Source organism: Fistularia commersonii, chromosome 3 (genome assembly GCF_037954325.1).
Source record: "Fistularia commersonii isolate RoL2024-O1a breed Wild chromosome 3, RoL_Fcom_v1.0, whole genome shotgun sequence".
NCBI classification, from domain to species: domain Eukaryota; kingdom Metazoa; phylum Chordata; class Actinopteri; order Syngnathiformes; family Fistulariidae; genus Fistularia; species Fistularia commersonii.
Window position 1 is genome coordinate 8,851,882 of NC_141286.1, and position 13,306 is coordinate 8,865,187.

Sequence of the window (13,306 nt, forward strand, 5' to 3'; positions counted from 1 at the left end):
ACACAGGTTCTGCAAAGCCTATCCAGACCAGAACTACTGTGGCTTAGAATGAAAATCCATCGACTGTGTTGTGATTTTGAAAACTGCCTAGTGATTCTCATCTGCAGTAATGAAAAGCAGAAACAAATTAAAAAAAAAGAGAAATAAGATGAGTGTATTGTATTGTTCCACGTATTCCCACCCACTGTCTGTCATTCCCAGTTGTAAAAGATGTTTTTGTCAGTTCTCATTAGACTGTAGTGTTGGCCAGAAATGGCATCGTCTGGTGACATTGATACATCATTTATCCTCATATTGTGGCGAGCTGAGGTTTAGTAATGTAACCATCGGATTCATGGATAGCTTGCTCTCATAGCTATGCTCATTAAGAGTTGACTTTTATTCACATGCAACGAACAAGGGAAACCATTAGGGTGAGGGTGCACGCCCGTTACTACAAGTAGGTGATGGTTCGTGTCACACATCGCTCGCAAATTATTCTGGGGTCCCCCGCCACACGCTATTATATTATATAATATAATATATCATATTATATTATATAATGTTATATCAATATTAACACTTTGCTAAAGAACATGAGGCGGTTGTCGTGAGATCCGAAGGTTAACTTGACGTTTCCGGTTATGTTTTATTTTGAAAAGCACAACCGGAAGTAGAGCCTGGCTTTACACACGCGCTGGCCGGTCTGAGGGCGGAGTTCAGTCTATTAAAGTCCTCTCTCTCGTCGGGAGAAACTTAACGAGTCAGTGTCCGCCGTCGCTCTCAGCGGAATTAAAAGCGGATAGCTCCTTCACTCACACTTCGGACGAGTTATTCGATAAAAGAAAGAAAGGGAAATAGAAAGAAAGAAAGAAGAGGAAAACGCCGTGCTGTTGAGCCCGAGACAGTGAGCGTTTCACCTGCGCTAAGGAGGCGAACTTAACCGTTAACGTCAGAGGTAACCGCCATCCTTGTATCTTCTCCACGATAACGTTCGGACCTAGCTTAACAATCCCCTGCCGCCGCCCTTTAGCCTTCCCTTTTTGTCCGATTAAAGCGTTTATTCCTCTCAGACATGTTTCGGTTCGTTTCGTGTGTGATAGTGCGAATAAACGGCAATGTAATTTCACTTTTTCCTTTGTGTGTTTGTTTGTGTGTGTGTGTGTGTGTGGGGGGGGTGAGGAGGGGGGCACGACGCCGTGACCCCCCCCCCCCCCCCCAGGCCTTCACCGGAGAAGAGTCCGCTCCCCGTCGCGCCGCCGCCCCTCCGTTTGAATTAGCCCCCTATTGATCTTACAGGCGTCGGGTGTGCAGCCATTTACGTGTGCGTTCCTTCCAGGACAAACACAAGAAAGAAAGGGAAAAAAGTTTTTATTTAGATTTTGGAAAACTGCAAAATCCTGCACTGTGATCTAGTTAAATTTATGCGTCCCTTTTTTGCATTACGATAATAAGCATAAATTGATTTGAATAGAATAGAATGCGAGAAAGTGAGCTTTTCACCTGCGTTTCACCGTTCACGTCAGAGGTAACCGCCATCCTTTTATCTTCACCACGATAACGTTCGGACCTAGCTTAACAATCCCCCGCCCCCGCCCTTTAGCCTTCCCTTTTTTGTGCGATTAAAGCGTATATTCTTTTCAGACATGCTTTGTTACGTGTTTGATAGTGCGAATAAACGACAATGTAATTTCACTTTTTCACTCGTGTTTGTGTGTGTAGGGGGTGGGGGCCACGCCGCCGTGACCCCCCCCGCCCCCCAGGCTTTCACCGGAGAAGAGTCCGCTCCCCGTAGCGCCGCCGCCTCTCCGTCTGAATTAGCCCCCTATTGATCTCACAGGCGGCGGGTGTGCAGCCATTTACGTGTGCGCTCCTTTCAGGACAAACACAAGAAAAAAGGGGAAAAAAGTTATTTAGATTTTGGAAAAACTGCAAAGTCCTGCACTGTGATCTAGTTAAATTTATGCGTCCCTTTTTAGCATTATGATCATATGCAAAAATTGATTTGACTAGAATAGAATGCGCCTTTAATTGTCCATCAATGGGGACATTTCAACGCACACAGCAGAACGTGGACAGCGCATAACAGGTGGTTAAGTTATAAATATTATGCGTTAAAATCTCTAGCCTCCAAGTATAAAAATAGAAAGTAAAAAGGGAAAAATATAAACGCTTGGGCAAATTATGTAAAAAAACAAACAAACAAGCAAACAAACTAGCAGCTAGATTATCATAAATGATTGGTGTGATCCCAACACAGAAAACACCAAATGTCTCAAAAAAACCTGTCTCGTTCAGCTTTTTAGGGGAATACATTGTACCCCTAACATGGAATGTGTAAATTAGCGTTTCCTTTCTGGAAGTTTTGAGAGAATATTGATGCAAATCTTCCATGGTGAGGCTCACAACTAATGCTGTTTTAACACTTTTACAGCATTTAATTTGTGTATTTCGTTTTTGTGTTTTAGGATGTATTTGTAATGTGTGGTTGTGCTGTGGCTTCTTGACTGCATGCAAAAAAAAAAAGCCCTCAAGAGAGGAGAGCTGAAATTCAATCCATCGGTGTAATCTGGTTCGATGTTAAATTGTATCCTCAGTATCAAATAAATACAATATAAATCATTTCTCATGAATGTTACATGGCCCTCTTAGCAAGCCATCAATAATTCTGGCTGGCTCCTGAGAATACATTCATTCTGCTCCAGTGAGTGAGTGAGGAAGTGGGGGGGTGGGAGGGTGGGAGGGTGGGGGTACTGGCTGATTCATGTTCTTAAAATTGTCTGAACTCTCAATCTAGCTAAAAATAAAACGGTTGAAACTGAATAAGCCACTGCAATATTTAGATAATATGAGAATGTTAGACAGAGCAGCACATAATTAAAGGTTCTCTTGGCTGAGCATGAGGAAAGTGAAAATAGTGGTTTAACATGACGCATCATGTGGATGAGACACTTGAGTCTGTTTTACTTGTCTATCAGTAATATTTCTAATTACTGCACATGTCTGAAATTGTGTTTTTGTTTTGTTTTTTACTAGGTGGTGTAAACCTAAAAATGAAGCGCTTGTCATTATTGTGCTTGTACGTGCTGGTGATCTTACACATTCATCAGGGTGTGCTGTCCCAGTCTCCATCCTATGGAGAACGGGGCTCAGATCTTGGAATACAGGTGTTTCAGCAAGTCACTCGATCCAACCCTTTGGAAAATGTTGTGCTTTCACCCCATGGAGTGGCATCTATCCTCGGCATGCTACTCCCAGGAGTCCATGGGGAAACCCGAAAGCAAGTGCTTAATGCTCTTCGTTACAAGAAAAATGGTAAAATGCGTATCTGTTGAAGTGGAGATCAACTTTTACAGATGAGATCTTGAGCTTAAATTGGAAACTAATACAGATGTTACTTGGCGTTTGCAGGCCCTTACAAGATGTTGAAGAAGCTTCACAAGACCTTGACAGCAAAGTCTAACCAGGATATTGTTTTAATTGCAAATGCCATGTTCAGCCAAGAGAGTTTCCCCATGGAGCAGGCCTTTGTAGACACAAACAAGGCTAATTTCCAGTGTGAGAGCAGAAGCTTGGACTTCGGCAACCCCCAGGGGGCAGCAGATATCATCAATACATGGGTCAGCAATAAGACCAAAGGTAGGAGCAGTGACCAAGTACACTGCATGAGTTTGTCATTTATTTAGAATAAAAATTACCAGGACTTTTGAGTTTTGAATATTTTACATAGAAAATTCAAACTAAGAAAAAAACATACACTGAAATTCCAGATAAGGCTTTCAAAGTTTTTTTTTTTTTTTGTTTGTTTTTTTTCTTATGTAATGAGGTTCATTTTCTGCCTTGTGTTGCTTTTTGTCCTCTCATGTGAATCTTCTCGATATCAAAATTTATGCAGGTCACATTCCCAGCTTGATCCAACCAGACATGCTGGATTCAGAGCTAACTCGTTTGGTTGCTGTCAACTCCATCTACTTCAAGGGCTTATGGAAGTCCCGCTTCCAGCCCAAGAACACCAAGATGAGGTCCTTCACCGGGGGCAATGGGAACGTATACAAAGTCCCCATGATGTCCCAGCTGTCTGTCTTCAATATCGGTGAGTGGTAGTTCAGAGTGTTTCCTCCTGACCTCCTTCATAATAATAGTTGTCACAAACTTGGTTTCACGCGCTCAGAAACTACAGTGGAAGGACACCACCTTGACAAGTAGCAGTTGAAGGATGTCAGGCAATCGCTCAGAGTGTGTCTGGTCAGTTTTAATCTGGGTCAGTGGTGCACATTCTTGAGAGCAACTGATCCCTCCAGCCAATGATTTTCCCCCTCAAAAAATGTTATTTGCATCAAAAGAAATTTTGGTATACTCACATTCTTCTCAAGATGAAATGTAAACATAGAAAATAAATCACACACAGATTGGTTTTGAAAAGTAGATTCATCATCACTAAATGCCAAGATCAATTATATGTGATTAGCAATCTAATCAGTGGGATCTATTATTCTTCCATCAAACCGCAGTGTTAAATTGGATAATTAAATCAACAATGTTTCAATGAGAGGTGTATTGATTATGTGATTTGTCAAAATTTAGTTCAATTTGATTTTCGTGGCTGGTTTTAATTGATTGATTTTCCTGGGTGAAATTACATTGCATGGTTTGTGCAGATTTGCATAATGTGCTCACTAACACAAACTAGAGTTACGGTGCCTTTTGGACATTTTCTGCCTCCTGATAAATCCACTACCCATGTGCATCTATAGATAGCGAACAACTCTTGAGTGTTCCAGTCTAAAATTCAGAAGAAAAAAAAAATGCATGAACTATGTGCATTTTTTTATATTGGGCTCTTCATGATTGAGAATATCAAGACCTCAAAAATAAAATCTACCACAGGTATTTATTAAGATGATGGGAGTGTTTTTCTTTGTTGCTAATATTTTCTAAGCAGCCACTCTACCTGAAAACAGTTTTTTTAGTGAATCAATTTTCTAATTAAAATTTGGCCTTTTTTTTATTATTTATTTTTTCCAAGTGATTTGTTTACTCTTTTATACTATGCCAGCAAGGAGGGTTAGAGATAACCATTTTTGTCCATGTGTTTGGTTTTATAAGGAAATGCAAGTCAGCTGATATGTAATTGTTAATATGAATAATTAATATTGATAATTAAACTCAACAATAGTCATTTTATTCAGCTAACAACAAGTCAAATCTATGTTGTTGCAAACCTTTATCTTTGGCAGTGTTGGATTGTTCCCCTTTTTCTGTAATTTTCTTTTTACCAGATGGAAACAAAATATCTGCTTTATATTTAGGCCTTCCTCCTCCCTGCTGTCTTGAAATTGCTTGTGGTTCTTTAATAAGTACTATTAACACAAAGGGATATTTTCATTATTAGCAGGCACTGACACAGATGGCTGATAAAACTGGGAGACGTGAACAGGAAAAAGAAATAGTCTTGACAGAAATGTTATTTATGGCGGAGCCAGTCCAGACAAGTTGCATACAGTGGGATTCAAATAATACATATTCACTACGAATCTTTGGCAACCTGTGAAATTATTCCAGAGGAATCTCACTCTGGCATGGAGCCGTTCCAATTTTCTTACAAGTCTCATCAGATGGATTTTCAGACTTGTTAGAGGTCATTTGAGTGGGTTTGGTCAAAGTGCACAACAGCTGAAGAACAGGGGCTTGTTCGGTCTACTCTCACTGAAATGAACTTGAATGCATCGATTTTATTCAACTCATTCATTCTTGGAATTATGGTAGTCCCATGATTTAAGTCATGGCTCAGATACAGTGATGCCACATAAGTTCTGGGGCTTTTTGGCTGAGGATTCTTGTCCATCCTCCCTGCATGTTGACTTTGTTAAGAAAAGTAATTTAACATGGCTATTTTTCTCACTTTCACACAAGTGTTAGCAGTGTACTGCACCAAGTCATTCGCATGCTTCAACTAAATCACTTGCCTAATGGATTCATACTGACATTTTGAATATAATGGAAATACACACATTTGGTTTAGTGGCATTAAAACATAATGTGCTGTGTTGAGTTTTATGGCTGTATAAATCATTAGAAACTGCAGGCCGATTTGCATGAATGCCTGTGGTTTGAGGCTGGTTACTGCTGTGATTTTCAAGTTCTCTCTTTGGCCAACTGCTTTTCACATCAGAGGTGTTCAGTACATTTTTCACGACACAAATAAAAGCATGTCTACAAGAAAATGTAATCTCTTAAGATATTGCAAGAGGGCTGGAAAAAATGTGACCCATGCAGATCAATGAAACAGCATTATTTTTCCAGTGCACTTTGTTTTTTCTACCTCAACCTCGTGTGTCTAGCAGGTGTCCCCTGGTGAAGAATTTGTTTTGCACTCGAGGAAAGATGCGTTGTGTCAGCCCCAAACACTTCGGGAATAAATCCTTGCCAAAGAAAACATCAAAATAAATAAATAAAAAGATATCATATGTATGAACAGGCAAGTCAATATCTTAATATTCGTTATAAGGAAACCCCCTGAAAAGAGGCCCAATTGTTAATTGTGGAGCTATGTTAAAAAATTATTATGCCTTGAATTATGATGTTATGAATAGACATCAGTAATATATTAACATACAAAGTGCAATAATCTCACTGAAAAGTCGAATTTTCATTGTGTATGTGTGAATATGTTTATATACGCCTCACTGGTTAAAGCTCATGTCTGTCTGCTGCCTGGCTGCTGCACCACATTGTCTCATCAGTACAGAACATCTGCAGTCATCAGCTGCAAAGCAGGTCTGTTTTTTTTTTTTTTCCATATAGGTGGGTCACTTACACGTGTTTCCTTATCTGAGAAATGACTCTGAGCTTAAAAAAAAAACTTTCTATGATGTAATTTTACCTGGACCTCTGAGTAGGGGCTGGACGGGTACCTTGTCCGGTGTGTCTGACACCCCTGGTCCACCACTTGTTTTTGCTTTTTTCAGCCTGAAAAGCAAATACCTGCCGACATGATATTTCTTTCCATTAGACCCCACCGGTGCAGGATTGGCATGTGGGCTCTCAATGCTGCTGCATGAAAGCTATAAGATTTACTGTCTTCCTTCAGCAGTCACAGTTTAACTCTCCTACATTGCTGTTTTATATCTTTTCTAACACCACAAACTGCTTTAATGGGGCATTCATTTGCCATACTGTACTGTTTCCACAGTATATTATAGAATTCAAAGATTCAAAATTGGTCAAAGTATCTGGGGAAAAATTTATAGTGGTTCTTTTCATATCCCAAAGATTTTAATTTGTGACAATGTCATCCCTGACGATTTGAATTACAGCAGGTTTAATCGGCCGACAGTCAGCCTTCCTTCGGCCTTTTTAAAACAATGAACATCCCCTGTTCTTCCCTTTTCCCCTAGGCACAGCTACCACACCCCAAGGATTGAAATATAAGGTAATTGAGTTGCCCTATCACGGCAACACAATCAGTATGCTGATTGTCCTCCCAACTGACGAGGACACACCATTGTCCCGCGTGATCCCACATATCAGCACGGCCACAGTGCAGAGCTGGATCAAACTGATGCACATGAGGAAAGTCCGCTTGCTCATCCCGAAGTAAGACAAACCCAAAGCAGTTAAACCTTTTTTTGGGCTAGATTTGAGAAGTCTTTCGTCTGAATGGCTGTGGTGTTCTTTAGGTTTACTGCTGACGCCGAGGTAGATCTTGAGGCCCCACTTGCAGCGCTGGGTATAACAGACATGTTCAGTCAGGCCAAGGCTGATTTCAGACACCTGAGTGAGTGAACACACAAACAGTCCCATCCAAACACAACATTCTCACAGTATTCACGATTGGATTTATTTGGATATCAGTGGGGCTTAAAAGTATGAAGAGGGTATTTGGCTATTTATTGCAAAGAGCCAGAGCGTATGCAATGTACAGTATGTAACCGTGCAGTGTGAAAAGCTGAATCATCCCGTGTCACCTCCAAATGAAGCATTCCATTGCCACAGCATTGGGCACTGCACAGAAAACTCCAGTGTTAGACAGAACGGGTCATCAAACACTCCTAATGCTGGAGTGGTTTCTTGCCAGATTAGCTGTTAACAGCTATCTTTTTTCCCCCAGGTGCTGAGCCTGTCCATGTGTCCAAGGCTCTGCAGAAAGCCAAAGTAGTGGTGAATGAAGATGGAACAAAAGCAGCAGCTGCCACTAGTGAGTGTTCAGTGATGGAGGCTTGGGTTTTTGTTTAGAATCACCCACTAATGAGCTGCTCATTATGAGCACGATGTCAAATCGCATATGTGGCTTGTTCCCAATCCATAGTACGGAATGCAAGTTTCTGTACGAAATGCTGTTAGATGTTAATGTTTCTGTTAGAAATCCCAAACATAAGCTTATTAGCAAGAATTCTGCTTGCTCTCAACAGTCTATGATCTTCAGTACCGAGCACATGAGCCTTTTCTATCCACTGTTCAAAAGCCCAAATTGTTTGTTGTTAATAACGTTTGCACTGTTGACGCAAACCATTACTTAGTTGCGGTGTCGTATTTGGTGACTCCTCAGTAGGCCACGATAACTTCTGGTTGTTTTGAAAGATAAAATCCTCATGAACAAGTATGACCATAAAGAATAACAAGATGATATTTTAACTACTCCAGCTGAAATAAGTGCATTAATTGATTGCCCAGTACTTTGCAGGACCACTGAAGTAGTACTGATAACATCAGATACGTACTATAAAATATACTTACAATTTTTTTTTTTTTTTAATATTCAGCTGCTATTTTGCTGGCTCGGTCCTCTCCACCTTGGGTCTCAGTGGACCGACCTTTCCTGTTTCTCATCAGACACAACCCAACAGGTACAGATTGTCTTGATTCCAGCCTTACCCATCTTTACAGTGGCCACTTAGAATACCTGTAAAGAAATTGTCTCAAGGCTGCTTGGATTATGCTACTTGATAACATGCTCTGGGATCCTAATAACCCCATATCCAAAAGGTAATGTAAAGCTGACCTGGAAAGGCTGAATGTACTTTGTGATTCCATTGTCAGCAAGACAAGTCAAATTCAAAGAAAGTAACCCCCTGTGGTTTATTCATCATGAAATATGGCCTCTGATTCACACTAAGGTTTGAAGGCTGTGTCTGCTAGAATATGACTGCGACTCTCTGCGTTTTTCCCCAGGTACCATTCTCTTTATGGGCCAGATCAACCAGCCTTGAGTCCAGCCACCGGTATCCTGCCTTTGCTCGTGTCATACGTGGGAACACGCATTCACAAGTGCAAAAATTCACACATTTCTATAGACGTATGTACAGTGTGGACATGTGTTATTTGTTTTTATGTTGCCCATTTTCTCTAATGCATAACATGCTTTATAAAAAATGTTTTGCTGATTCAATTTTCCAGCTATTTTTAATTTTTTTTGTATACCTTTTTTGAATTTATTATGGTTTTAAAAGCCTCTGAATGTCAGTTGTGTATTTTATGAACTCTAGTAGGATAATCATTTTTATTTATCATGTTACTTTTTTCAAGTTTAAAAAAATTTCCTCTCAAGTAATGACACTCCAGTGTTTCTTAAGTTATGGCATTGTACATCCAATCTTGAATACTTTGCATGCAGCTATATTGAGATGCTTGCCTCCCTCACTGAGGAAGTCCTACCGTTGTCATACATACTTAATTTGTGATGAAATACATTTATAATATCACTCATTTAGTTTGGGGATATTATTTCCATGTTGTCTCCAGAAAATTGCCTAGTCGCTTCCTGATGTGCCGCTTCCATAAGTTCTGTGTTTTGTATGGATTCTAACTTACCTTAGTTCAGTGTTTGAGCATGGTAACGTTTGCTAGTGTCTAGCCCTGCTTAGAAGACGTCATTTGACCCGTTAAAAACTCGATAGACAATGTATGTACAAAGGTTGTATTTTTTTAAAGATCTCAGAAAAGGGAAAACATTGGATGGAGAAATCCATAATAAAAATTAAACTTAGTGTGAAAACTGAATCCATGACGATTACTGAAAGTGTATTAGAAAAACTTAAAATCTGAATCATTTCATCTGGTGATGAATTAAACTGTTCATCTGACTCTGAGGGCATTTCGCTTCCAATAAGGGTTGCCATGGTGATGATAACATCCCAAGTTTCTGCTGGGAGAGACAACTGGCTCCAGCTGAATTGGTTTTTCACTTGGAACGGTTCCTAAATGAGTGAAATGACCCAGCATTGTCCGTGTGGCAGCCATAAGTGCTGCCTGAATTCTCCGAATGCTTTGGGAAGGTGCCTCAATGGTTCTTTTGAAGCCCCTCTAGCATACAATACTGAATGTACCATTCCATATTCCATCCAGTCTTACGAAATTACAGTATATAACAAAACTAAACCATAAAAGAGACCGATTCCATGAACCCCGTTGCTTCATTTTTGAAAGAGATGCCAAGGCTCTGTATCGTGCATGCAGTGAATGACCTCATCTGAGACCAGAACACAAAACTGAGGATGATCTCTCTAACTATACAACACCAGGATTAGGAGTTAAAAACTGCTTTTTATTTTGAATACTCCCTTATTTGTCTTTTCATCCATTAGATGATTTAACAATGACATTTCCCAATCTCACAGCCTCAACTTGGAGTGAAAGATGGGACCAGTGAACACACAACCATTAAACATGAGATCTGACCGTGGTGGGGGAGGACCGGCACGGAATTCACAGATCATTGTCACCACCAGAATAACACTGATGTAATGTTGCGGGTTGCTGGCGCAAATGAAGTAGTATCAGGAGTGGTTCTTGGCACCGGTGGGCCCAAAGGAAGATCGAGGTTGGTGAAGGGGAAAGACAGTGCTTCGGAGTTTAGCCAGAAATGACAGTTGTGTGGCAGAGGAGTTCTGGTTGCCAATTATGTGGTGCCCCTGCTCTGACCCCACCGAGGGGCCCATGAGAGGATGTCCAGAGAACCACGGTAGTCAGTCCTATGGTTCTGTCAGCAGAGCAGGGTGCAACCCCCCCACACCTCCCTCACCCAGACACTAATGCAAATTTCCATGAGGGCCCAACTGTCTTTGGAAAGCCTTTTCACCAATTATTCCATGTCCTTGAAGTTTCCTGTTCGGCAATAGAAGACTAGAAATGTCTACTGGTTACCTAATTGAAGCATCTTTTGACCCTAATAGTATATTAGTGTGGCAAGTAAGATCTGAGATGACCACTAGTTGCCACTAACAATCTGAACTTAACCCTGGATAGCAGGGTTTGCTAATTCCCCAAACAATTAGAATTAATTCTGGTGGATACGGAATCCTGAGTCTCAATTGACTTTTTTTTATTATTATTTTGAGCTGCAGAGCCAATTGGAAACCTATTGAACACACTTTCATGAATGCAGCCTGTGCCTCAAGGGTTAACTGAAATCACGTGCAAAGTTACTTTGATTATGAAACAAAAAAACTTGTACATCTGCATCCCAGGCAGATGTGATACAGCTTGTCTGGTTGTTTTGGAGCATTGGATGACAGGGCCGGGTTATCAGATCTATCTCTTCTATCTAGGTCCTGCGGGCATGGCAGATAGCTGGAATCACAAGTGACAGATGTGAGACTCCGGGGATGCAATTGTCCTTGTAACTTTTGTATTTTAACAATTTAATAAGGACACAAACTGCAGCCTGTTTGCTTCAGAGAGGTTGGGCCCTCTGACAAAGATGACTGAGACACTTGGTTGGACGTCATGAATCTGCACACACGCCAAAAGATTCATGAGTGAACACAGGCGCTCTGGCCGCTGAAGCAGTACAAGCACTCATAAAAACTTCCCAGATTTAACAGATATCGTGTTTTTGATCCTGATGCACTAGCCCCCCCCCCCCCCAAATATTTAGGCATGTTATGAACTGAGGCTTCTGTGAGTTAATCGACTGCAGTCTATCATTGGCCTTCACCTGGGCACGTCCCACGCTGTTGGGGGGCCAGGAAGCTGTCAATGGAGGTTCAGATCCGCTGCCATTTGGCATGGATTACTATAATCTCGTTTTTTTGTTAAACCATAATGTATCTGGCACTTGCAATCAACACCACAGAAGCTAGCACGTCTTCCTGAAAAGAGCTAAAAGTACATATGTGACTAAAAGCATCAGAAGATCAGGGGAAGCTGTTGATACATTCTTCTCCTCGGTCTGCTATTAAATGAAACAAATGAAAATCGCTGCTCTTCAGCATCCTTGACCATGATAAAATGTTTATTTAACTATACTTCACTCAGTACATGTCTTGATCCTTCTTCCTGTTTTGATTCTACTGACCAACTCTGAAAAAATTTTGATTAGGTGAAGCTAAACGTCAATGAATTCCTGGACAGCTGTCAGTAAATATGCCTCAGTTTCTATAAACGAAAAAAAAAGAAAAGAGAAACAACAGAATTGCCCTCCTGCCGGGCATGGAAGATGAAAGCTACAACAAGACATGTCCTGCAGGGAGAATATTTTGGAGGATGAAAAGTTCATGAGAGCTCCCTTCACTGTCTGGTGCAATCTAGGGTAGAGCTGGTCCATTTATCTTGTTTTGTTTTTTATGTGAACTAGATGAACCTGTGTTTGTTATTCTGGCTAATTCTTATAAGTAAATGAAAAAATATCAGCAGCCAATGCTAATGATGCAGAAACGCCAAACTGTATTGCATCAATAATAATTTGTAAGCACACTGATTGCATCGCTGGTGTCAGATGAGCTGTTTGCAATTCATAGGACCCGAGAAAGCCCCGTATTTAATTTGAAGGCTGGGATGCGGCAGAAAACGAAGACGCTGGAAAAACATCCTGGTGTCTTATCCATCCATCCACCATCTCCGCAGGTCGCGGGTGTCCTGGTGTCTTATGTCTCACTAATTGAAATGGCGGAGCAGAGCAACTCGTCATTTCAGTCCACCTAATGTCACAAAGATGAAGAGAAGAACAATCTGCTCAGAATCCACTCTGCGGTTTGGGTCCATGCAGTGTTAAAGACATTCGCCCAATTTAGTACAGCTTAAGTTGGCTGGTGGGACATGAGGGACAATGAATCACCCCGTCTGTCTTTTCCTTTATTACATTTAGTTATTCATCCTGAACGCCACCAGAGCAGCAGAGGAGGAAATCATCATGAGGCAGTGACTGATGGGGAATCTGACCCTGTTGGAGAAGTGGAAATGTCTGACTTGCCACTGTTGTCTCTTCTGGATGTACATGAACAGTATTATACTCATGCTCAGTGTTAAATGCTCCCTATTAATTCAGCGTTTATTAGTTGCAGGAAGTTTTTAGTCGTATGACGAGAATTATAGATGCAATGTGTCCCAC

At 40.9% G+C, this 13,306-nt stretch overlaps 1 protein-coding gene across 1 annotated transcript; it reads left to right on the forward strand.

Moving 5' to 3' along the window:
* Positions 1-624: 624 nt before the first annotated feature.
* Positions 625-9,978, forward strand: serpine2 (serpin peptidase inhibitor, clade E (nexin, plasminogen activator inhibitor type 1), member 2). Its single transcript, XM_086143522.1, has 9 exons — positions 625-937; positions 3,016-3,294; positions 3,391-3,618; positions 3,875-4,072; positions 7,377-7,575; positions 7,659-7,756; positions 8,090-8,176; positions 8,742-8,825; positions 9,151-9,978. The coding sequence occupies exons 2-9, from the start codon at positions 3,033-3,035 to the stop codon at positions 9,186-9,188; spliced, it is 1,194 nt and encodes a 397-aa protein (XP_085999648.1). The 5' UTR covers positions 625-937; positions 3,016-3,032; the 3' UTR covers positions 9,189-9,978.
* The last annotated feature ends 3,328 nt before the right edge of the window (positions 9,979-13,306 follow it).

Excerpts from the sequence above, each read along its gene's own strand:
- serpine2 (XM_086143522.1), top strand. The coding sequence starts at position 3,033 with ATGAAGCGCTTGTCATTATTGTGCTTGTACGTGCTGGTGATCTTACAC. Across the intron at positions 3,295-3,390 it reads TCTTCGTTACAAGAAAAATG|GCCCTTACAAGATGTTGAAG; the intron begins GTAAAATGCGTA and ends TGGCGTTTGCAG. Across the intron at positions 7,757-8,089 it reads GGCTGATTTCAGACACCTGA|GTGCTGAGCCTGTCCATGTG; the intron begins GTGAGTGAACAC and ends TTTTTCCCCCAG.